The sequence below is a fragment of the Rhizopus delemar genome, genomic scaffold, assembly GCF_000149305.1.
Source record: "Rhizopus delemar RA 99-880 supercont3.19 genomic scaffold, whole genome shotgun sequence".
NCBI lineage: Eukaryota > Fungi > Mucoromycota > Mucoromycetes > Mucorales > Rhizopodaceae > Rhizopus > Rhizopus delemar.
Window position 1 is genome coordinate 176942 of NW_027137845.1, and position 24941 is coordinate 201882.

At 34.3% G+C, this 24941-nt stretch overlaps 9 protein-coding genes across 9 annotated transcripts; 5 read left to right on the forward strand and 4 right to left on the reverse strand.

Moving 5' to 3' along the window:
- Positions 1-58: 58 nt before the first annotated feature.
- RO3G_16186 (uncharacterized protein) lies at positions 59-1325 on the forward strand (the record flags this gene model as incomplete). Its single annotated transcript, XM_067670770.1, has 3 exons — positions 59-599; positions 653-1185; positions 1296-1325. The coding sequence occupies 3 exons, from the start codon at positions 59-61 to the stop codon at positions 1323-1325; spliced, it is 1104 nt and encodes a 367-aa protein (XP_067526871.1).
- A 1206-nt stretch (positions 1326-2531) lies between these two features.
- RO3G_16187 (uncharacterized protein) lies at positions 2532-3346 on the forward strand (the record flags this gene model as incomplete). Its single annotated transcript, XM_067670771.1, has 7 exons — positions 2532-2550; positions 2604-2636; positions 2697-2762; positions 2831-2899; positions 2945-2989; positions 3041-3163; positions 3219-3346. 7 exons carry the CDS (start codon positions 2532-2534, stop codon positions 3344-3346), a joined length of 483 nt encoding a protein of 160 aa, XP_067526872.1.
- Positions 3347-3695: 349 nt separating this feature from the next.
- Positions 3696-4709, forward strand: RO3G_16188 (uncharacterized protein; the record flags this gene model as incomplete). Its single annotated transcript, XM_067670772.1, has 5 exons — positions 3696-3829; positions 3879-4129; positions 4179-4439; positions 4485-4585; positions 4683-4709. 5 exons carry the CDS (start codon positions 3696-3698, stop codon positions 4707-4709), a joined length of 774 nt encoding a protein of 257 aa, XP_067526873.1.
- Positions 4710-5748: 1039 nt separating this feature from the next.
- On the reverse strand, positions 5749-6493 carry RO3G_16189 (uncharacterized protein; the record flags this gene model as incomplete). The annotated part of the gene is made up of 2 exons (XM_067670773.1): positions 5749-6326; positions 6385-6493. The coding sequence occupies 2 exons, from the start codon at positions 6491-6493 to the stop codon at positions 5749-5751; spliced, it is 687 nt and encodes a 228-aa protein (XP_067526874.1).
- Positions 6494-7167: 674 nt separating this feature from the next.
- On the reverse strand, positions 7168-8804 carry RO3G_16190 (uncharacterized protein; the record flags this gene model as incomplete). Its single annotated transcript, XM_067670774.1, has 7 exons — positions 7168-7399; positions 7455-7712; positions 7773-8234; positions 8294-8357; positions 8412-8481; positions 8535-8623; positions 8681-8804. 7 exons carry the CDS (start codon positions 8802-8804, stop codon positions 7168-7170), a joined length of 1299 nt encoding a protein of 432 aa, XP_067526875.1.
- A 2182-nt stretch (positions 8805-10986) lies between these two features.
- Positions 10987-15688, forward strand: RO3G_16191 (uncharacterized protein; the record flags this gene model as incomplete). The annotated part of the gene is made up of 5 exons (XM_067670775.1): positions 10987-11040; positions 11094-11207; positions 11269-14736; positions 14798-14947; positions 15113-15688. 5 exons carry the CDS (start codon positions 10987-10989, stop codon positions 15686-15688), a joined length of 4362 nt encoding a protein of 1453 aa, XP_067526876.1.
- A 1425-nt stretch (positions 15689-17113) lies between these two features.
- On the forward strand, positions 17114-18424 carry RO3G_16192 (uncharacterized protein; the record flags this gene model as incomplete). Its single annotated transcript, XM_067670776.1, has 3 exons — positions 17114-17307; positions 17360-18299; positions 18407-18424. The coding sequence occupies 3 exons, from the start codon at positions 17114-17116 to the stop codon at positions 18422-18424; spliced, it is 1152 nt and encodes a 383-aa protein (XP_067526877.1).
- A 664-nt stretch (positions 18425-19088) lies between these two features.
- On the reverse strand, positions 19089-19873 carry RO3G_16193 (uncharacterized protein; the record flags this gene model as incomplete). Its single annotated transcript, XM_067670777.1, has 3 exons — positions 19089-19246; positions 19300-19414; positions 19484-19873. 3 exons carry the CDS (start codon positions 19871-19873, stop codon positions 19089-19091), a joined length of 663 nt encoding a protein of 220 aa, XP_067526878.1.
- Positions 19874-21600: 1727 nt separating this feature from the next.
- RO3G_16194 (uncharacterized protein) lies at positions 21601-23577 on the reverse strand (the record flags this gene model as incomplete). Its single annotated transcript, XM_067670778.1, has 6 exons — positions 21601-22937; positions 22999-23092; positions 23126-23147; positions 23198-23267; positions 23321-23430; positions 23567-23577. The coding sequence occupies 6 exons, from the start codon at positions 23575-23577 to the stop codon at positions 21601-21603; spliced, it is 1644 nt and encodes a 547-aa protein (XP_067526879.1).
- Between the last annotated feature and the right edge of the window lie 1364 nt (positions 23578-24941).

The following is a 24941-nucleotide window of genomic DNA, read 5'->3' on the forward strand; positions in this document are numbered from 1 at the left end:
CAATAGAGACACAACAAGAAGAAAAAGTGTCCAGCTCAATCATTCAGGCTCGAACAGCATGAGTCATGAAGAACTGACATCAAAAATCGCAGATAGTTTTCAAGAGTTTTCAAATATGCTTTCTCAACTCTCTTCATGCAAAGATAAATCCCCAGCAGCTTTATCTTCATCTTTGCCTGTAATAAAAAATAAAGAAAGTTCACTCATACAACAATCATTCAGTTCGGTTAAGCCTCTTTCCCCACCTGTTACTATCCGTGATGATACGTTTGAGAAGAGCAAAGAAGACAAGAGTAGTGACAGTAGTGAGGAAGAAGAAGACCCGGATACTATCAAGGAAGCAAACATGTTATTACTAAAAGATATAAACATGGCAAACACAAGGCTTTATTCTATTGCTGACTGTTTGATCCTTTTCATTTGTAAAGGAAGAAAGGCAAGTCTTCAGAAAATGATTGAGCTTGGGGTTAATCTGAACTGCACAGACAATAAAGAATCAGGCATCACACCTCTCATGTATGCAGCCTATTTCGGAAAATTGGATTGTCTGTGGCTTTTATTACAGCAGCCTTCTGTTCAAGTGAATAAACAGGATAAAAGTAAAGATGCTCAAAAAATGAAGTTAGAGCTATATTGAACTTTATTATGATAGAAGGCTGGACTGCTCTGATGTGGGGTATGAGCGGATGTCAAGTGGATGCTGTGAGATTATTATTGGAATACGGTTCAGAGAAATCGATAATAACCAAGAGTGGGAGGAGGTTATCCCAATATCCTACTTGCGACACTATCCAAAAAATCATAGATACACCCACAACAAGCGATCAGGTTGAAAAGGATGACATAAAGATGGAATCAAATCAAACAGCATCTAAAGATACTTTAAATTCAATTCCATCTAAATTTGCAGAGAGACTGACGACCCGGTTCAATTGGAATCACTGCCTACCAGATCAAATGTTTGTGTTTTCCTATGGCCAAGTCCCGTTGATTACAGATCAGATCTTTAGTATCACTCCTGATACCATCCGAAGCTTAAATTGTCAGCATGAGCTCAGTAGTGAGCTTTGGGCACCTACAAACATCATTTTTTTATGTGCTCGATTTGCACATTATTATTGTCATCGAGAGTTACTCAACCTATTACTGGATACATTCATCATCAAACTACAAAAAGCGATCAAGGTAAGCAAAGGAAAGTGGCATGAATCTGATTCAACCTGATTGAACATAACTCATCTAACACATAGATTAGAGCGCAAGCCGAGACCTACCTATTTTATCCTTTTGGATAGCCAATAGCTGTCAACTTGTCAACTATTTAAAAAAAGACACCGAACTCTCCGTTGTCACATCGGATGCTCAGGAGGCACTGTCTCTTTCGATCACAGAGGCCTATACGTTTGTTGTGATCGAGACAGAAAAAAAGCTAGAAAAGGTATTGATGCCTTCCCTGATGGAATATGATTCGATTCATGGTGAGGAGGATAGCAATCCGGTCCAATTTGTGGATGATTGGCGATTCCTCTTTACAAAGAACAGCCATACGAGTAGCATGCACCCTCAGACAGTGACAGACTTACTGGAAGAGACGCAGCAGATCATGGAATCCTACCATGTTCCTGCAGCTGTTATTATTCAGGCGATAGCACAATTCTTTTACTATCTCGCTTGTGAACTGTTCAATCGAATGTTGTCCCAAAGAAAGTATCTCTGTCGCTCAAAGGCTCTTCAGATCCGATTGAATTTGTCTGTGATTGAGGAATGGGTCAAGGCCAAAAGATTGCCTTCTAGTCTGAATCATGCTTTTGAGCCAGTGTCCCAGTTATTGCAGTTATTACAATGTTTGTCTCAATTGAATGATGTGGCAATATTTACGTCAACAATCAATACATTTAATAGATTGAATCCTTTGCAAATCATAAAGTGTGTGCAGCAGTATCGATATGAAGTATCAGAACCCAAATTACCTGAGCATATCAAGCGTCTGGCATTACAGATGATGATGACACTGAAAAATACACAAAGTCGAAAGAGTCTAAATGATAGTAAACGATGGAGTGCTTCAAGTTTGAATTCTCTAATTACGCCAAAGAGTAAAAGAATGTCAACACCAGAACGACTTAGGACTGAAGAAGAAGAAGAAGAAGAAGAAGAAGAAGAAGAAGAAGGAGAAAAAAAGGATTCAAAATACCTGCTACCATTTTCTGTTTTTAGTACCAATGCATTATTACAAGACTGGGCAGACAAAAGAAGATCAATGAATCAAAATGATGATTATTCTGATATAATCTATCAAGAGATTAAATTAAAAAAACTTGAAGAATACGATTTACTGGACAAAATAATACCATCCATACCAGATCAATGGCTCTATCAACTCGACAGAAAATTAAAAAAAAATTAATTTGCAAATAAATCTGTTCTTTAAAGAGCCATTTTTATGCATTTCTTTGTTTGAACGTCACAATTTTTATTTTTACTTTTTTTCTATTTTTCTTTTTTCTTCTTTTTTTCCAAAGTGCAAGCAAATGCCGAAATATTATTGTGGTAAAATACTACAAGTCAATCATTAAAACAAAGGCTAAACTATGTTCTATTAGAATATTGCGACATTTTCTTGACTCACGATAGCTGTAAATATAAGAATAATTTTAAAAAAAGGGGACTTGATCTAAACGACTTGTTTTATATAGCATCTGTTAGAAAAGCACATAATGCAGGAAAGAATCATATTTTAAACGTTAGAAATTATTACGCCGGTAGAGATGCACACACAATTGCTGTGTTCCTCTTTTTGTTTTTTTTTATTAATCCTCACTTGTAATAGAAATCAGCCAAGATAAAGCCCAGGCTATTATTGATGAAATCACCAGAGCTTATGAAAAGGCTTCAGCAGGTAAATAAGAATGTAATCATACGATTCATAACAATATATCATTAGTATTGCCTCCTCAATATGCTGGTTATCCTCAATTTGGATCCACATGTAAGCTTTCTTGATTTTTATGAAAAAAAGTAAAGTTTTAACAATCCATAGTTGGCCCACCTGGCTTTAGACCCCCTCCACCTCATATGATGGCCAGACCTGGATTTCCTCCCTTTCCTCCGCCACCAGGACAATTCATGCCACCACCACCCGGATTTAGACCTCCTCCTCCAGGTACATATTCATTTAGAAAAAAATAAGATTGGTTTAATAACGATTGAAATCATAGGTGCAAGACCACCTCCACCACCTGGTATGTTTGGCAATAACATGCCTCCTCCACCAGCAGGATTTTATCCTCCACCACCACCTGGACAACAACAACAACAACAACAACAACAGCTTTCGACATCCTAAAGAAAATGAAATAAAATAAAATGGTTTGCTATTTATTTACTGCGTGTTTATTGTTTATTTTTGAAAGCACGTGTCAGTGGGACAGAAAGAAAGAAGCTTCCAGGTCCTCCCCTTTTTTTTTTTTCTTTTTCTTTTTCTTTTTCTAGTTTATATACAAATGGGTACACTATTTTCAAGAGAAAAGGCAAGCGAATGATGAAGAGAGAAAAAAAAAAAGAAAGTGTTTTGATGATTTGATTAGATTGATTCCAAAGACTTTGAAAAGATTCTATCTGAACTTGATATCAAAATTCAAAAAGCAGAGAAAAGACTGTCAGAGATCAAGATACGACAGAGAAGAACAAGTTTTATGTGGATTGTTTATTCACTTATCATTTGGGTTGTATGTGTTGTTTATTTATTCAAAAAATTAAATGGTCCATTCACTGTTACCTCTGAGGAATACTTGTTGGCTCTTGTACCTGTTATTGCGGTACCAGTCGGGTAAGAAATAATGTCAGGTCCATGTTGTGATGCTTACGAATACTTGTAGAATTTATTATATTCGAAAGGGATTGATTTATTTTTATGATCAAAAGCAAAAGAAAGAAGAAACTAACTTGGCTTTGCTTCGTAAAGAACAAAAAGAAAAAGTAGAAGAACTCAAAAAGAAGACTTCTTATTATACAACTCAATCTTTACTCGAAAGATATGATGAAGCATTGGCTGCCAAGAAGAAGATGGATGAAAAAGCAGCAGTAAAGAAATTGGAAAATAATCAAGATTTACGTCAACGAAAGCCAGGTTTTTATTTCAACAAATCCTGTCTTCTTACTCTAATCTATCCTTATAGTCTCTATGCCTGCTCAATCACAACCACAACCTCAACCAACCTTTCCTCGCTCTCCTATTCCCCAGCAGTTCTCTCCACCACCCCAAAGATATCCTAACCAGCAGATAGTGGCTTATCAAACCAAATCAGAGCCACAATGGTATGATAAGCTGATTGATGCTCTTGTGGGTGATGCTGGACCAGAAACGAAATATGCCTTGATTTGTGCTCACTGCTTTGCTCATAATGGATTAGTATTAAAAGAAGAATACGATATAATCCGTAAGACAAGAGAGATATATAAAACTAGATGCTTAGTTTCTATAGAATATATCTGTCCTTTCTGTAAACAATTTAATCCTTCACGCAAATCAAAGCAGGATCTATCAAAGGCTATCTTGGAAGAAAGTGAAGAGACAAAAGAAGAGGTAAAAGAAGAAACAAAAGAAGAGACAAAACAAGAAACGAAAGAAAAGGTACAGAATATAGTCTATAATGAATCCATGTTGACTGATTGTGTAATAGGATGTTGTTGTTATTAATAAAGAATAATGATAAGCTTTAATGACATTGAATGGATTTATTCATGCTATTACCAAAGAAATAATGACCAAATCCTGCACCCAATACAGTAGCCATCATGAGATACCCATTGTAAGTCATAAAGACCAACATCAACCAGAAACTGATACCGACTAATATCGCATAGGTCATTGAGCGAATTAATTCTTTTCTTTTGGACAATCTACATAAAAGTGTTATTTGAAGCTTAAAGCAAACCATTCCATTTTACTTTTTATGTTGATAAGCATAGACTACATTTTCTTCTTGTTCTTGATGCCATTGATGATCTACCCTTGTGGAATAAGCACGCATCCATTCATAAGAAGCAGCAATCAAAAATATAATAATACAAGATATCATCATACTAGCAGGTCCTGATATATGCCACCATCGAAATACGACACATGTATTTTCAATTTGCCAGTTAAATAGCATCTTTCATACAATTTCTTATTATTTTATACTTGCAAAGAGAAAGAAAGTGCTTACGTTCATGTTACATATTGAAGCCTCATGCATTGAATGTCCACTTCCATGTCCTGAATGTTCGTCCATTCTGGTTTGATTTTGTTAGAATAACAAGAAAAAAAGAAAGACATTTTTTTTTTAGAGTTCGGGACTTTAGCCCTTTTGCTCTGCATTTATAGCCAATTAATATACAGTATTTTCGTATTCACTTGATTGTCCCTTTTCAAATTTAGCTTGGTCTTTGATGATATTGTATGGTCCTTTTGAACTTTTAACCCGAAATTTATAAACGATTTGGAGATATAGCTTTGGTCTTTAATATAAACCTTTTTTCCTTGCATAATTCCTTTGCTTTGTTGCTTTTAATTAAACACTGTTTAATAACTTTCTTTTTTTATTGCACTATTTAAACGTACGATAATCACATTCAAAAAAATTGAAAATGATGAGGTACAAGAAGAAAAAGGGACTTTTGAAAATGGTCAAACGAAATTTAAAAGTGAGCAAGATGAATCAGAGGATTGGATAATACTGTACAGGTTTTATTGTTTTATATCATTTAGCCATAATGATGATAAGACTGCTTTGGATCATGTTGGTATCCACCTTGATATGTTTGCTGTTGATAAGTATCATATGCGTGTGGTGATTGAGCATAAGCATCATATGTATTATATACCTGATGGGAATAATTATTATAAGCAGCAGGCTGTTGATAAGTGTCTGGTTGATAATGATAAGAAGGATAATGTTGTGGTGTCGTGGTATCACTGATGGCTTGTCCGTAGTTATTATCGCTTTCACGCTTCGTATTCTCATTTCCCTTGGTAGTAGTACTGCTGTAATCCATCAGATTGAACGTATCTCGCTTGGAAGTAGTTCGAGTAAATAAGCTGATCATGAAGCAAATAAAGGTACCCAATATACAGCCGATACCAATACCAACCATATAAATAGAAGGACCCCAGTGATGAGATAATCCCTCAATTCTGGTTTCTAGTATATCAAGACCTTTCCAAAATGTAACAATCACCAGAGCTAAACCAGCAGCTCCAACCAAGAACGATAACAAACTTGTAAATGTACCAATCAATGGGATCACATTGTTTCTTCTACCTTTGCGTAAGAGTAAAGTACCTGGTAAAGAATGTGAGAATTAGTGAATACATGATATGTTTTTCTTTTTTCTTTTTACAGCAAAATGATACAAAGGCAAGAATAACTGCTGGCATGATGAGCACAATTAATTTGAATAATGTAGCAAAAGTGGTTGAAGAGACTACGCTGGAATAAGTGGAGACCATGGATGAATTAGAAGAGTCTGCACCACAGACGATGGCAAACTGTGAGGTATCTGAATAAATATGTTAGATAGAGTTATCTTTTATATGATTGCTTTACTAAACGAATAAGCAGGTGCCTTGGAAGTACACGATTGAGCTGCGTCAGTAGCGTTTTTATAATAGAGACAAGAATTATAAACACCGTATCTTATTGATCTTCCTGTTACTGATTCGCTTATCTCAACCAAGTAAAGCTTATTCAAAACTGAAGAAGAGAATGTGGTCCCAATATTAGCTAGTAACAACAGCACAAGGGAACATATGCTAAGTACAAAAGCAATAAAATGTAAAGCCATAAAAAAGAAAGAAAAGCTTTTGCTGATCCCCTTTTTTTTTTCTCGCCATAAATGAATTTCATTATTGTACAACGTAGGTGTACAACATCTCAAATCGAACAAATAAGATAGTGGAACATAAATTATCTGCATCTTCCCCTCCTTTTTTTTGGCGGGGGATCTGAAAAGGATGAACTTGTAACCAGAAGTTTCAGTTGATTTTAATATAAAAATGAGGAGTGAAAAGAGACATAAAAAGAGAAAAGGAGACGAATAAGGAAAGCAGAAAGGGAACAATAAGTCTTTAAACACCGAAATTAACAAATACGCTTTAGATTAACTGCTTTATTTACATGTCATTTATTGAGCAGCAGCGACTTCTTGTTGCTGTCTCTTCCTACGTGGAACAATGCCTCTACCGTGATTTGGTGTCCAAGGACCTAAACTATCGTTGGCATAAAAGTCCATTGGATAAACATCTTGCCATTCTGATTTGCCCAAAACAACAGAGGCTTCATAAGGAGTCAATAATGGCTTTGGAAATGCATATCCCCAATCTATAGATAATCGAGGACAAGCAATCTGTATCCAACTATAGAAATTATGTTGGCTTAATCCTTTGCACAAAAAAGAAAAAAAAAACTTACGCATCCACATCTTCGAATTGTTCTAGTTTGCCAGGGGAAATTTCGGATAATAGGACACTGACCGAATCCTTTCCTTGTTCTTTAATCAACTGTTCAAGGTATTCCAAGATTTGAGGTTTGCCTTGACGACCCAATGTCCCCAAAATCAAACCGTACTTTTTCGCAGCTCTTGATGTAGAGATGGCATGTTTACGTAGGGAATGCATCTCTTGATGATCATATCGTTCACGAGTAAATGTCTTTGCGTATGGGTTGTATCTATTATACATGTTAATTTTCTTTCCTTTTCAATAGCATCTTCATTCACAAATAATTTACTGGAAAGCTGGTATGTCTGGGTTATGAATTAAGATGGATTCCAAATGAAATCTTCCATCACCAATACACACAATCACATCTGTATCTACCAGTTTCGGTGAAGTACAGCCCAATATTTCACCTGGTGATAAAGGCTTTGATTGAGGCACAAACACTGAAAAGTTTTCCTCCAAGGGTGCCTTGGCTGCCTGTAACGCAGCAGCAAATTGAATGGTACCCACGAGACATAATCGCTTCCCCTTTTCAAAATTTTTCTTTACTGTGGCAATAAAGTGCTGTGTGTCAATACCTATATCTACAAATACATAAAGTGTTTCTATTGTGGTAATATCAACAGGGACCAAACAGCTGTGTCCGTAATGAACTAAAAAATCGCAACCAAGTGCACGGGCTGTATAATCATCGATACAACAGGCACCATATGTGACATCCCCCATAATCAATGTTTCAGCATTACAGAACCTATTGTGGATATAATTTAGATACGATTCATATTAAAATCAATTTATACATGTCTTTACGTTTCTAAAATATCTGATATTAAGCAAGCAAACATCATCAATCCTTCTGGAAGTTGTAATGCAACTTTAAAAAAAAATTAATATTTATATTTCCCTTCCCTTGTCCCTTTCTTTTTACCTCTCTTGGCACCTGCCTTTCTTACTCTCCAAACTGTTTTGTGGATTTCAAAATTGTAATTTGAAGGAATCTATAAAGGTTCGCATCAAAGGTGTAAAACTGATTACTGTATAATTTTCATACTTGTTCAATGGCTTTGTTTAATAAGGGATCTTGCAATATTTCATCGGGCACTTGGTTAGCCATACGACCTGTACGTCCTCTTGGTGCCTCTAAATGAACAGGTTATTGAATTGGCATTAAAAAAACTCGAGTATTTCTATCATTACTTGCAAATCCAACAGCTCCTTCTTCAATAGCTTCACCAGCATCGGTAGTTGCTGTGTTTTTTTTAGCTCTTCCAACAAATCTTTTTCTAGGCTTTACTGTTGGCTTTTCCTCTAAATTTGACATTGCGTTGCAATAAAAAGATATAAAAAATCAACCTGCATGATTGATAAATATAAGCCACAAAAAATCTCTCCTCTCAAACTTATCCAACTGATGCTTTTGTTTGCTTTACTGTATTGTCGACTTGAGATGGAAGACTATGACAATCTTTTTCCTGATGATATTCAATTTCTTGTCGGATCCTTCCAAATGACACTGTAGCAAAAACTACAGTATCATTTGGAAAAAAAGATGAGTCTTAAAAAGCATATTTCAAATATAGTCCTTCTAAACTCAAAATATCGCAAGCAGTTGTATGAAAGAGGCCAAAGTTCCAATCCGATGTCGTTTTGGCTGCTGTTTTGCTCGCTTTTTGAGACGGCTGATACATTTGATCAAAAGATAATATCAAAGACTGTTCTAGGAATTGATGAGCCAATGTATCCCGCATAGACTGTTTGACTGAGTAAAATCAAAAGAGCCATTAATTTGTTTCGATTCTACCACTTTGGTAAGACATAAGGCACGGTCTTCCCGTATCAATTTGCCGCAAATAAACGTTGTTGCAATTTGAATTTACGTTTGCCGCATCTTAAAGATGTGCTTATTGCATTGGATGAGTTTGCTTTGCCTATTTTCTTTTTCTTTCTTAGTTGTTGCATGAAAGCTAAGCTTTCAAATTTTAAATAAAAAAAGTACAGATTCGATTTAAAGGTTTCTGTTTCCCGTATTGAATTACTTGGCTTAAGTCAACAGTAATTCTTATATTCAAAAATTCTTCAAAAAATCATCAAGAGCCTCGAATCCATCTTTGAGGACTCTTTGATATGATGTTTCTGGTAGTAGAGCGTCAGTTTGCTTTGTTGGATGTTACTTGGTCCTTATCATAGGAGTATTCCGCTCTTATTTCCTGAAATTCAAGCTTTTTCCATCTTTTAGTAACTTCTTAATAAACTCTATGTACTACTATTCTAGTACCATCAAGCCGCTCATCACTGCTTTTGAAACAAGAAATAATTTATTCCATTTTTGTAAACACCTAATTCAATAAGTTTCAGTGCCATTAACTCATTCTAAATGGTCTCTTGACGTTATAATCTGACGCACTTTGACACTATAAGGTATAAATTTATTATCTTTTTTGAAAATCAACACTCTTCAATAAGGTTGAGAAAAGGAAAGCATATGTTATACTTTATAATCATAAGAGTTAATAATATCTACAACAAAATAACTATGGAGAATTTAATAATAATCCATGACAAGAAATACCCCTTTATATCATTCTTATAAAAATGTACACGGCTAATTAAACAGTTATATCTTTTTTTAATATTCTTGATTTGTTTTTGTGTTTCTGTTTTTTACGTATACACTTAACTGACGTGTTAGTCTTGAATCAAACATGACTTCTCATTTGAATCTTAAGCTCTGCTTCATCAAAAAAAAAAAAAAAAAAAAAAAACTAATTCTTTCCATTGGCTCATAATATTTTGGCAAAGCTCGAGTATTCTTGCTGCATCGCCTTTTGTTATGTATTTAATTATTTGATTTAAAGTTTCTGCACATATTTACACAAGTGTGAATTTATAAACTTGATATTACAGCTTCTAAGCTCTCAAAGTGGTACATCAATTACTTTCATACACCTTTGAGAACTTCGAATAAAATTTTTTCGATCAAATCTGGTAACAAGAAAAAAAAATAGGCAAAGCAAGCTCATCCAATGCAACAAGCACATCTTTAAGATGCGGCAAACGTAAATTCAAATTGCAACAACGTTTATTTGCGGCAAATTGATACGGGAAGACCGTGTCTGATGCCTTACTGAACTTTATTGGATTTTCATGCTCAGAGATTTTCGAATTCCGTCAAATAAATGGGTGAATAAGTAGATGAGTGAAATAAGTAAATCGTTTATTAAAATTTACGTCGTCATCATTTGGATTTATTTCTTTTTCTCTTTTCCTGTTGACAATGTCAAATAACGCTGATTCTATAGCTCTAAAGCAGCGTAAGTTTCTTATTTTCTCTGCTACTCTCATAAACATTAAATTAATTTTTTTCTCTCCTCCATCAAGCATTGGATCATGAAGAGCTTCAAAAAGCAAGTTGTCAACTTGAAAGTTCGACAAATGATCTTATTCCCTCTGTAGATAAAATACGCAACATGTTGCAAGAAAATTATATGTTACAACAAAAAATAATGGCTTATGTGCTTCGTGAAGCAAAACTTGAATCTGACAATTCTAGTCTAAAAGTAAGAAGTTTAAAAGTTATTCGTTCGCGATTTCTTCTAATTTATTTATTTAGGAAGTCAATGAAGACCTGAAGAAGAAATTGGAAAGTAAAGAAACTGAGAGGGAAATATTTGGAAATAGATATGCAACTTTAGAAAAAGAATATGAACAATATAGATACAAATCTGTAAGATGCATAAAACATGGTTTTGATACAGCCTTTTCATTAATGCTTTGTATAACAATAGAACAGTAAAATGAATGAATTACAAGCAAAAACAGTGTGTTTGGAAGATGAGAAGCGCAAAATCACTAGCGACTTGAATTCATTGCAACTACAGTATGATGCCTCTACAACCATCATCACTCGAACGAAGCATGACTTTGAAGAAGCTAAAAAGGAGAAAGATGAATCGAAACTTCAAGCTGCCAGACTCGAAACATCCTACCGTGCCTTAAACTCTACTCACACATCTTTTGTGGAACAACACAACAAAACGATGCTTGAAAACAAGGAAAAGATACAAGAGCTTTCCAATCAAAATTCACAACTTAAAGATGAAATTGAACAATTAAAAGATAAATTGCAACAAGAACAAGAACAAAGTGCTGAATTAAAAAAGATCATACCAAGCAGTTCACAAAATGAATCTCGAAGTCGCTTACTTGAATTGATTAATAAATATCAAAAAGAGGGCAAACAACCTGAAGAAGTCTATGAAGACTATTTTGAAATTTCCAACAAATTTCAAGCACTTGTTACGCAGGCTGAAAATTCAACTAAAGTTACTGATCAGTTAAGGCGAGAATTATACAATGAAAGAAGTTTATATAACAGCACACGACAAGAAATACAAAACTACAAACAACAACTAAGCAACTCACAACAATCTATTAAAAAACATGAAGCAAGTTATCAAGAACTAGTAAAAAATATCAATAAAATAAAAGCCGATTATTCAGAACTAGCTGCTGAAAAGAAAAAGATTGAAGCTACATTAAAAGATACAAGTTACCAGCTTCAATATCTACTTACAGATATCCAGAAAAGTCAAGCCTCTATACCTTCTGAAACAACCGAGTCTTTAAAGCATTTGTCTGAAACTTCAATTACACCTAATTTAGAACACGATGAACTTGTATTTAGGAATGTATCAGAACTCCAAGATCTTAACAGAAACCTTTCCGAACAACTACGTGCTTTGAAAGAAGAATTGGCTACTACAAAAAATATAGCAAATGATTTTGTAAATGAAAACCACTCTAAAACACTTTCTGAAGCCAAAGAAATGATCGTTAAGTTGGATCAGCAGCTCACTGAAAAACAGCAACAGCTTGAATCCCTTCAACAAGAGCTTGATCAACACAAGAATACTAAAAATCAGAAAGAAGCAGTCAGTGAATCCAGTGATGCTCTTGACACCTGCCTGAGCCAACTTAAGGAGACAACTGATATGTTTGCCACTTACCGTGCTGAAACGACGATGGAAGTTGACAAGTTGAAGAGTGAACTATATGATTCCCGTATTTCAGAAAATGAAACCAAGAATGAACTTCTGTCCATCAGAGTTGAAGTTGCACACCTGAAACAGCAAAGTGAAAGCCTGAATCGTGTTATTCAACAACGCGAGCAAGAACTAACCAATGCAAGACATGAAAGCATTTCAACCAATGAGCAGTTAATTAAGAAAGAACAACAGATGAAAGAAATCAATGATTCATTAATTGAATGTAAAGCGACGATAAAGCAACTCAAAAAGGATAATATGGTTCTTCGTTGCCAACTTGAAGCAAAGTCTGAAATATGCGAGCTGATTAAAAAAGAAATCGATGAGATTAATACAGAAAGACTACGACTAAGCAGGTTGCTCAATGGCATAAATTCTTACGTTGAAGGTCTTTACTCTTCATCTACTGAAACTGTGAATTTATCAAAAGGACAAATCGAAAGAATATCGACTGAATTGCGATCCTGCCATGAAGTAAATGCGTCACTTAAAAAGGATATTGGACTCACTAAGGATATTCAAGACAAATACGAAGAGGCTCTTGGTCAAATTCAGTCTCTTAAAGAAAAATTGGCAGAATTAGAAAGTAAATTTTCAACAGCAAATCAAGAAAAGATCGTTGCAGAAACAAAACTATCTGAAGCTGAAGAGAACCTTAAAAAATTAACTAATACTGATACTGCAGGCGATACTGTGACCTCTTCATGTGAGCAGCACATTCAATCAATTGCTGAACTGAAGGACCGCATTCGTATTTTGGAAGATGAAAAGAAGGAATGCATTTTAACTGCTGAGAACGCCAGTAAAAAAGCAGCAGAAATTTCAAATGAGCATAAAAAATATATTGAAGATGCCAACGCTAAAATTGAAAAATTGACAGAAGATCTAGATGCTCACAAAGAAACAAGGTCTAAGTCTCACCAAATTTTCCAAGAAGCAAAGGAGCAATATGATGCCTTGCGTGCCAAATTAGAGAACACTCAAAATGAGCAAGTATCGGAAAATCAAACATTAAAATCTGATAAAGTAAATTTGGAGCATGAAATCGAACAAAAGAAGCAGCAATTAGAGGAACTAAATGCATTAGCAGAAGAGCAAAAGAAATCTTATGATGAAGTTCAAGATAGATTAAACAAAGAAATAAAGGCTCGTGAACAAGTGGAAGAAACAGTATCCAAACTTCGTGCTGATATGACTGTATTGGAGAGTGAGTTAAATGACAATAAACAAAAGTTGGAAGAAGCAAAGAAAGAACTCGTATCTAAAGAGGAGGCTTATAAGCATGAAACTAGTGTATGGACAGAGTTCCAAGAAAACACACAGAGACTTCGTGAAGAAGCGGAAAAGAGTGCCAATGTGATTAACAGCCAGATGGACGAATTATTCGAAAAGTTATCAAAATGGAACGAATCTAATGAAAGCTCAGAAATACCTAATCTCACTCAAGAAATTTATACACAACTGCGCGAATCTAACCTAAAACTTTGTCATGAGAAGGAAATAGCTGATGCAAAATATTTGGAAGAATGTAGAAAGTATAAGCTTCTTGAACAAGAACTCGAGGTTATCAAACATCAATTGGACACAACGAGGGAAACAATCAAGGAACTTGAGAAAGCAAACAACACTTTATCTGAGCAGAAATCGACGGATGTTTCACGTTATAAGCTTGAAGCAGAAGCATATAAATCTCAGAACATCTCTTTGATGGAAAATGAAAATCAATGGAAAACCAAAATTGAAAAAGTTGAATTGCAATTAGTTGACAGGACAAAAGAATTTGAATCTGTAACATCAAAAATTGCAGTATTAGAGTCTCAGTTGAAGAGGGCACAAGATCAAATAATTGCAAAGGAAAAAGAGAATGCTGAAGTTTTATCTAAGCAGAATCAAGTAGATACTAAAGAAGTTGAGCGTATGAAAGCAGAGAATGAAACTTTAAAGGCTGAATTGGAATCTGCTAAAGCCGATCTACAGAATATAAAATCGTCAACAATACCTTTAAATGATAAAATAAAATCTTTGGAAGCTGAATTAGAGACAACTCGATCCAACCAAGCTGGCCTTGTTAGTAACGCAAACCAAAGACAACGTATAGCATTGGAACTCAAAAATCGTTTAACTGAAGCAAACAAAAAGAATGCTGAATTGGAATCAACAGTTGCCAATTTACAAAAGCAAGTAAAAGAAGCATCGAGCACTGCTTCTGTAAGTAGTTAATAAATAACAGGAAAGGGTATATTTGTTACTTAAAAGATATTTCATTTAGAAGAATACTACTGCATCAGATGGACAAAAAGTCAAAACATTGGAAGAGGCATTGAAGAAAGAGCAAGAAGCTAGACAAACAGCAGAACAGGAAATAAAGGATGCAGGAGTATCATTAAAGACAAAGTCAGAAGAGTATACAGCATTGGAGGTACGTGCTTTTTTATTTTTATTTTTTTTTTAATTAATGAACCACTGCTTTTTTAGACAAAATATGCCAGTTTACTAAATAAAGCAAAAGCAATTCAAACTGAAAAGGCAAGTAGATGTAAAGAAGTTAAATAAAACAGTGACTAATTAAAAAAAAACACAATAGAATAAGTTCTTGGAAGAATTAAAAGCATTGAGAATTAAACAAGAAAGTGAAGCAAAGAAAGATGGCGAAAGCAATAATTATGCTAATCCTGCAGAAATAACGGCACTGAAAGAAAAAATCACTGCACTAGAGGCCGAAGTAGAAAGGTTAAAGAAGGAGCAAATAGAATCGGAGATCGAGATAAGCAGATTGAAAGTGATGAACTCAATGACACAAAACAAAAACAAGCGACTTCAAAACGAACTTACTGCTTTGAAAAATGCAACTGCTGCCGCTACATCTACTACAGAAACAAACCAGGATGCTGCTGGAAAAGCTTCAGAAAAGGAACATGTTAACGTCCAAAAAGCAGTGGCTGAAACACCAATTCAACCACTCAAGGAGCAGTCAGCTGAACAGACTAATGAAAAGAGAACTGATGAAGTAGTGACACCTTCTGCATCTGAAACCGTTGTTAAAGGAACTTTAGAAGCCAAAGATACTCCACCAATTGAAACAAGCGTTATTGGAGTTAAGCATGAAAGGGAAGAAGAGGAGCAACCAGGGTCACCTGGTAAAAAACCTAAAAGTTTGTAAATGAAAAATAAAAGTAGTTTTAAATACATGCAAATAAATTACAATTCTTGATAAATGATTTATTAAATTCACCAAGCTGCTGTCTATTTGGTATTGTTTTTACCAATTGAGCCTTTTTACTTTTATTTAAAGCAATATTCAATAGAATTAATCTATTTATATAAAATCTATACACTATTTCTATTCTTCTAGAATAATGTTTGTCTATGCTATTTTTGTTGTAAAAAGAAGGGAGAAAAAATAAATAGGGTGCTTCATCTGTTGTGTAACACTGACAAATCCCATTGTCTTAATTGTTTTACAGTTGGCTCAAGCGGACTTACATTATCCTTTTTACTCTTTCGATTTTTTTTTCTTTCTACTTTTAATGACCATTACCCATGAGCGAACTACCAAACGTGGAAAGCCAAAGGATATAAGTGAAGCAGAAACAAATGCAATCGTGGACACTTTGGGATTCTTTTTTGCAAATGTGCAAGAGGATATTAAAAAAAAGCAAGGTAACAGTAATTATTAATTGCATATTATTATCTAATACATGAAAAACATAAAGAGGCTTATGTACCCTCAGCATCGGTTAGCTTTGTGGTTCAACATGTAATCAATGAAAACTCTAAAGATGAGCTATCGAAAGATATGCACTGTTTGATGACTGGATTTATGACAGTTTATTTAACATTTATTGAAATAATTTTGTCGGATTCATTTAATCATTTTATGCAATTATTTTCAACGCATGATTCATTATTAAATACACCTTTTCTTTGGTATTATCATCAACAACGAATAGCATTACTTTATCATCTACGAATACATCTTCACAACTATGATATATCTGTCACTACAATTGATACCATCTTTTCAAGGTTTTATACACTTTATTTTCTCGAGGCTTCAGCACAAAAGCATCAAAAGGATCACGGTCAATATTATACACCCAAATCAGTCATTCAATTTATGTGGGAGAAAGTGATTGCTTCAAACCCATTCTCACTAAATTCCAATAGTCTACCTCGTATATTTGACCCATGTCTTGGAATAGGTTCATTCTTGTGTGAATATATCAATCGATTAATTGAAAAGAGTAGGATGTCAATATGGGATAATGATGAGCGTCTGGCAAAATTATTAACACAAGATATACCCGAGAGCATCTGGGGAATTGAAATTGATCCATTTGCATATCATTTATGTAAACTAAACTTGATGGTACACTTATTTCCTGTATACAAAAGATTAAATGAACTACAATTAAACTTGACACCACATTCAATAAATCGATTAAGGCTCTTTTGTAATGATACGTTAACATTGCGCCTCGATTCAATTCATCATGAACAAGATACTTTTGAAAGAGATTGTTTAAACCTTTTACGTGATCCTGCACAATTAAAATTTCATTATATCGTAACAAATCCACCTTACATGATCAGGAAAACTGGATTCATCACTCAACCGGACCCTACCCTATACGACCTTCAAACTCTTGGTGGAAGAGGCACACAAGCTTACATTTACTTCATGTGGGTTGCTCTACAGCGAATTGATGATCAACAAGGTCAACTATGCTTAATCACACCTAGCCAATGGACAGTACTTGAATTTGCTCAACATTTAAGGTATGGTATCTATACAACAATCTTATATATATATTCATTTCTTTTATTAAAGGGAATGGATATTAGCTAATTGCAAGCTATTGGACATGTATGAATTTGAACCTTACAAAGTATGGCCAAAAGTACAGACCGATTCACTTATATTCCGTATATGTAAACGGACTTCAGTCTTACCCAATACGGATTATACTCTCTATCTTCGAAACAAGGCACGAAACACGTCACTCACTGATATTCTTCAACAGTACAATGTGTTTAATCCTGCTGAGAGTCATGATCCCGAGCTTCAATATCGATATGGGTTTTGCACGAGAAACTATAAAGACTTGACTTCTTTTGCCTTTATTCTGCCAACTACATCATGTCTAGATGAGCTAAACAGAATCACTGGTCACTTACCTCGTTTATGCGACGGGGAAGGGAAAAAAAATAGCTGGTACACTGATCAAATTCCTCTTGTCTGGCACCGAGGTCCAAATACAAATCCTGTCTATGCTCTTGTCGTCAGGACAAGCTGGGCAAAGCAAACATTCGGAGACAAAATATGTCAATTATGGCTAAAACCATGCTTTTATTGGAATGGTAAATCAGGATCTGCCGCTAAAGGAGGCGGGAAAGAAGGTGAATTTTGGAAATCAAGAGATCCGCTTCGACTTTGCAAAAAGGAAACCTCAGCAGCAGAGGCTTACTGGCCGTATCGGTTATTGGACAGTCAGGATTCCTTTTATTCTATTATCATGGTTAACAGAGAAGATGCCGACTTTTTGAAATCTCAGGTTGAACACGATAGTAGCTACAAAGCATTCTACAGTTATCTTCGTGAAGCGCGTCTTGCTCTTCAAGCGAATCAGAATGATAAAGACATTGTTTACTGTCAATACAGTAAGTCTGGAACGGATCACCCAGTTAAGATTGTTCATCCAATCAACTGTGGCTATTATTCTCGCACTCAACCTCGTCAAAGATTCTTTGTAGACACAACCCAGATTGCAGTAACAAATCAGTGCATTTATTTCACCGTCAAGCCTCATTCCCCCTGGCAAGATTATGACTATTTTTGTGGCATACTGAACTGTACCCTATTACAATATTTTACCAGGGTTCACTGCAGTTATGATCAGCAAGGTCGCATGCGATTCTTTGGACGATCTATGGCATCCATACCATTTGCGCCTCCACCCTCCTCTCGTTTTATGCAAGAGCTTTCTCTTTTTGTACAGTCAGCTACATTTACTCGTACCTGGCTATACACATTTGTTCGATATGCACATAATGGACAGAGATTAATGGAGTGCATCAGGAGCTATGATTGGCGCTTGGGTGATGCTGAAAAGACCATATTAAACAATTATGATCCAATCTATAGCAAGATAGACACTCGATCTGATGCAAATCTTTCCGGATTTTCCTACTGGCAAAGTATACAATGGATTGGTGAATTTGCTCAGAGAAAGAAAGGTGGAGCATTACATGTCTTTGTAGTACTTTTAAAGATCGCTTCTCTGTTCCAATTTGCTATTGATCAAATGGCTTACTATACATATCGAATTCCTATCAACATACAACTGGAGATCGAAAATGAGCTGCAGTTGAGCAATTTACGCAAAGAATGGGTTTCGAAAATAGAATGTGTGGAATACAATGAACAAAATTGGAGTGAATGGATCATGTTTACCGCAAAAAATCTATTATGTGTTGACTATAACCAGTGAAAGAGAGAGAAAAAGAGGGTGAAAGTCTATGGAGCAGATAGATTGTACAAAAACTATAATACAAGAGTTTTAAGAAGAATAACATGGAGGGAGAGGTGTATATGTTAATTCGCTTTCATTATGATTGCTGTTATCGAATAATATGGTATCATCTATATGACCCCCGTATGCAGGAGGTGGAGGTAGTGATCCTTGTTTGGGAGCAAATGCGGCTTCTCTTTGATTTGCTACAAGGCAAATATATCAATTATGACAAACCGCACACTTTTTTTCTTTTTACCTGGTGAAAATAGAAATTCTTGTAAACCAAAATTGGCAGCCATTTGACATGGACCAGAAGCTCCAATGATGGGATAGATGGGATATTTAAATCCTATTAAAGCTTTACCCAAATTCTTTTTTTTTTTTGTTAAAAAAAGGCCGGTTAATAAACGATACTGTTTGCTTTTCATAAAGTTTTTTACTTGTCCATTTTTAGTGAAAAAAACAGTTCCGCTTTGATAAAGATAACCGATGCCGACTACATCGCCTGCCTTTATGGGTGGGCCATAAGGTCTTTCATTAGTTGAGTTACTCACATAAACTGATCCTGAGTCTGAATGATATGCAATTGAATGCTTATGCCAACCAGGCAATCTCCATCTTGGATAAGGTTTTGTTGCAAGTCCAATAGCTACTTTGTCCTCTTTGTGCAATTGTAATATCTTTACTTCCCAGTAAGATAGTTCCTGTAAAGGCACTGGAAGATTAGTCATGATACTTCCTTGGCCTTGACAGAATACAACTGTATAAGAATCATCCATGATAGCAGCATTACTTTCATACTCTGAATCTTGTGTAGTATCTTCTTCCATAAATTTCCAAGCCATCACTCCTTTTGCGATAATTATTGGATCATTTTTTACATTAATAACCTCGGTTGTATTTGGCGGATATTTTTGTTGCCAGCCTATGTAGAAATTTGAGCTTTAAATAGAATAAAAAATAATATTTCAAACGCTTTACTTATTACTGCATTTATTGCTTCATCGTCAACAGTGTCAATGGCACGTTCATTGTTTCTCAGTTGTCCCTGTTCTAACTCTTGTTGTAAGTAGCGTCGCTTTCGAAATACTCTTAAACCAATACAAGTAGCTACTGCAAAAAGAAGAATTATAAATACAATTATGACTGCATAAACAGGTTCATGTGAATTTATAGGCATCTGTTCTTTTACAGAAAAAAAAAAAGTTAGAAAAGAGAGGGAGTTATAAAATACAAAGCCAAGACTTTCATTATTATTTGATAGCTAACCTGCTGGGTTTGCTTTTAGAGAATAAACAGGAACTAAAAAGGTGCACTTTATTATTTTTCTTTCTTCTTTTTGAAACCATGTTTTCTAATGGAAGATAAAGTAATGATAATATTTTCTTTGTTTCTTTTGTGGAAAGCTATTACTTGAATTCGATTTGAGATACAACTATTAGGTTTTGAAATGCAATACGGAATTAAGTTACACAGAAAACCTGTTGGATTAAATAGGCTTGAGCGGTCTAATAAAGAGGTAGTTGCTTCAGTGAAATAGAAGTTAGACATGTCAAATATATTTTTAATATTGGCCTCTTATAATAAGACAGTGCAGCCAATAAGCTTGCATGAAAAAAGAAAAATAGAAGGACACTCGCGTATCAAAAGGATTCAGGTAATTCTGGAAAATCAAGATTAAAATGATCCAAATTAGGGAATATGACAGGACAGGACCAAAGAAAGTGTCTATCCTTTTTTTTTTTTTTTTTTTTTCGCTAGAGAAGCACAATGGAGCGATAAATTAGCATCCTGGTGAGACATATGAACTGAAAAATAAGCAACAATAACTAATTTTTTTTTATTGAGAAGCAATCTCTACGTGATAGCAGTAATTAGGGATATCTATTTTTATAAACATTTTTTAATAGTGGTAGTCATTTATAGAGATTGTATGTTCCCCAATGGCATACAAATTGAACGTTAGCACGGAATTTGCTATTGAACAACTTTTATATTTATCTATAGTCCATATTTATGTAACAGTAGATTAAAGGATTTGTATTCAACATTAATCTAGCGTTTGATTGGTATATATACAAAGATAATGAAACATTTTAAAACATACTTTGGGTGTTTGAATGTGAGTATTAATATATTTCACTATTTCAGCGTTTATATGAAACGGCAGTTCAAGTTGAAAAAACATTGCGTACGACCAATGTTCAATTTGCGTTTTTATCTAATTTTATTTGTTATTTCTCATGTATACGAGTATTTTTCTATATATGGTATATACAAATGTTAGGAGCATAATATGATAGCAAAAAGAGGTTGTAGCAGTTAATACTTTGCATTCTTCTTTCTTTACAACCCCCCCAAAAAAAAGGATAGAGATAATGTCGGATTGGATAGTAAAGAATAATATTAATTTGGCTAGATCAATGATCATCCAATTAATTCTCTTTACTTTATATGTATGTGTCATAAGTACATTTTATTACTTTCCTCCTTTTTAGGTATAATATATGTATATTATGCTAATCCTCTTTGTTATGTACACTCTATTCTGTTATTTTCAAGTGTGAGGTCTGTGGTTGCTTTTGTTTTTTTGCTGTTTATAGCCATTGTGATTGGTATTACTGTTGCTTTTTGATGATTTCTTGTGTTTAATTTTATGACCATGATCACTGTCTGTGCTCCTAATGGAAGCAGGCTGTTCAATAGCACCTTGGCTCTTGAAAGCAAATAAAGATGAACAAGGATGTGGTATTTTAATTATTTCAGCCAGTGTTTTCCTTTTTTCTACATAAAGATCACTCTGCCCGTTTGCAATAGACCATTTTCGCAGGTTGAATGGGGTCATTGTTATCTCTGAATGTTGTTGTGTCATAGTTTGTGTATGATTTGAAATTGATGGCCATTCTACACCACCTGATCGTCGGTGTTGCTTCCTTTCCAGCTGTTGATCATATACGTTCCTTCTAAAGTAATCATCATTTCTACCAGGTATTGAATAGTTATTACTACTATTACTGCTATCTTCTTCTTCGTATTGTGTTGGACTTTGGTGATATCTAGCGTATAAATTGTCAACAGATCGACGTTGACCTGTACTTGTATTCAACATTGAAATAAAAGTAGGAGACACATGAGATAGCGATTGACTCCCGTATCTTATGTTTCTATCTGTAATGACTGTATCTAATACCTGTGTAGAATTGAAGTGAGGATAAAATTTAGGTAAAGGGTGCGTAATTGGTTGTCTATATGAATAGGAGTATTCTTGTGGGTAATAGTAATGATGGCAATGATGACGATGATGAATTCCATCTGCCATACTGTTTTGAAGACCATAAGGATGAGCTATAGTCTTATTAGTGTCAACTAAAGTAGGCAGTGGTACTGAAAAGGAATTATTTGTGGGTATTTCTATGCTCTGATCGATATATAGTGTAGGTTTATAAGCTGAAAGCAATGTGTCCAAATCTGAATGATCCAGTAATAAATCTAAACAACGTTGAAACTCACATCTTAGGCCTAAAACAGAGCTAATATCTGCAGAGTTGCCTAAATTTCTTGAAGTATCAAACGGTTCTTCCACACACAAACTCATCTTGTTTCTGCCTGTGTCCCAACCTTTTTCTTTCTTTGTTAAATACCTTCCTTGTCGAACAGATACTACTTGATTTTCATAATCAAATTCAATAGAAAATCGACGAAAGAAAGCATATAGTAGTCCGCCCAGGCTTTCCTTATTCTTTAGGCCAAACCCTTGCCATTTTTTGATGTTATCGCAAAAGTAGTATTCATCTGCTTTTTCATGAAGTATTGGTAAAATTGGTGGTTCACGTTGTTGCAGAAAGTTAATAATCATACATGTCCATGTATAAGATGATAATGTTCCACCATTAGCTAGAATATTCTTTTAACTATGCGTCAAATACATAGTAATTCGATTTCCCCTTTATTTTACCTGCATCATTTAATAATCTTTGCTTTGTCCATTGCTTTATTGTCATAATCAGTGGTCTCACCCTTGGATCAAGAGCAACATAAACCTTAATCATCTTTGTATTATGTAATGCTAACGTATTGTTTACATTAATATCGCATGATAACTGTCTATTTATTCCATAAGCACTTTATCTTTTTATCTCATACTTTGTCCTTACAATTCTGAATCAAATAAACGCACTATGGGTACTTTTGCACGCGGTACACAAACAACCTGTTGCATGCCACCTAAAAAGAAACTTTAATCTTTATTTTTATTTTTTTATTTTTTTTTTCTTTACATCTACGAAATAACCTAGCAAGTACTTTAATATTTCGCAATCCATTCCATGGTGTGGTTATACATAAATCTATATCAGATGAACTTGTACCTAAATCATTGACTGAGGATCTATAGATACAGGAATATATCAATCTATTTGCTATAGATATTTTTTGACTTCTTAATACCCAAAGACGTTAGGTTTTATATCATGGTCTGGCCATTCACTATTCAATAACCTTTCCACTTTTTTCACAAATTTTACTCTCCTTTCATAGCTTTCTTTACTTGGCAAAAGTCTCTTTGTTTTGAAAGAAAAATATGTGTTACTTGACACGAAGGAGTCCTTTTTATTTTTATTACCTGATAAAGCTGAAGAATACTTATGGAAAGATTGTCCTCTTGATATTTATCGAGGCAATATGGAATGGTATTAGGTATAGGGCAATAGCTATTTAGTTGAAAGGACATTTTATTGCCTTTTGATATCTCGTTATCTGTGGATGCCTGCATCCTCTTTTTTCTTTTCAATTTCTTGTTTTTTTTTTTTCTGAATTTTTTCTTTTTTTTTTGGCTAGAAAAGAAAAGAGAAGAAAGTATCTTTTAATACAAGAAATAAGCTTTTTAATCATTTAGAAAGAGTTGAAGTCACAAGGAAGAGTTTTTCCTTTCTTTTCTGCCCCAGCCTTTATTTTTGTGTGCACAACCCCCCTTCTTTGCTTCTGTGTACACTATTTTCAGAAAATATCGGCACACTTTCCGAAAATTTTGCGTGCTTTTGATTTAAAGTTAGCGCATCTTCAAATAAACATTTATGCAAAATTTTATATTTGCTATAAGCCAAATTTGACCAAGGGCTGATGAAAGTTTTTTGCTATCTAATTCTAATAAAATAGGGCTGAGTTTGCACTACTTGATAAAAAAAGGACTAAAGCAATCTTACAAGTAAAACTCTTTATCCACTTAAACTTTCTTTTTGGTATTTTTGTATTCATGCCACAAGAAAGATCTTTCTTGCGATGCTAATTTGACATCCCAAATAATATTTACGTCGTGTATTGTACATAAAAAACTTGATTTATCTTGTGTTACTTCAATATGACCTTATCACACATAAAGTACAGTCTTTCCTTTTAATCATAATCCCAATCGCTGATGAGCCATTTAACTTTGCTAAAATAAAGTAATAGACAAGTACTTTAAGTTTTTCGTGTTGTTTATTGACTTTTCTTTTTAAATCTAAGGTGTAATGCATACCTGATTCCCCTCTTTTGCTTATTGAATATATGATGAACATTAAATTAATGAGCTCTCAGCTTACAAAGTAAAATACATTATTTACCAAAACATAAGCTCACTTAAGTAGTAATCTTTTAATTATTATGAATTTTTCATAGAAACTTAATTCTTCAAGAGTTGACGCCAAATAAATGAATTACACAAGGCACTAAACCATAATGTATTTGATTCATATAACACTTCTAAATATTATATCTTGTTAAATGTTGGGATCATAAAAGGGATCGTATAACTTTGCCTATGGATGAATATTTACAAAAAAAAAAAAAAAAAAAAAATTCCGAATAAATATTTTACATTTCATTTTGTTGAAAGCGAGTCACACCACTCGCTCTTTCTAT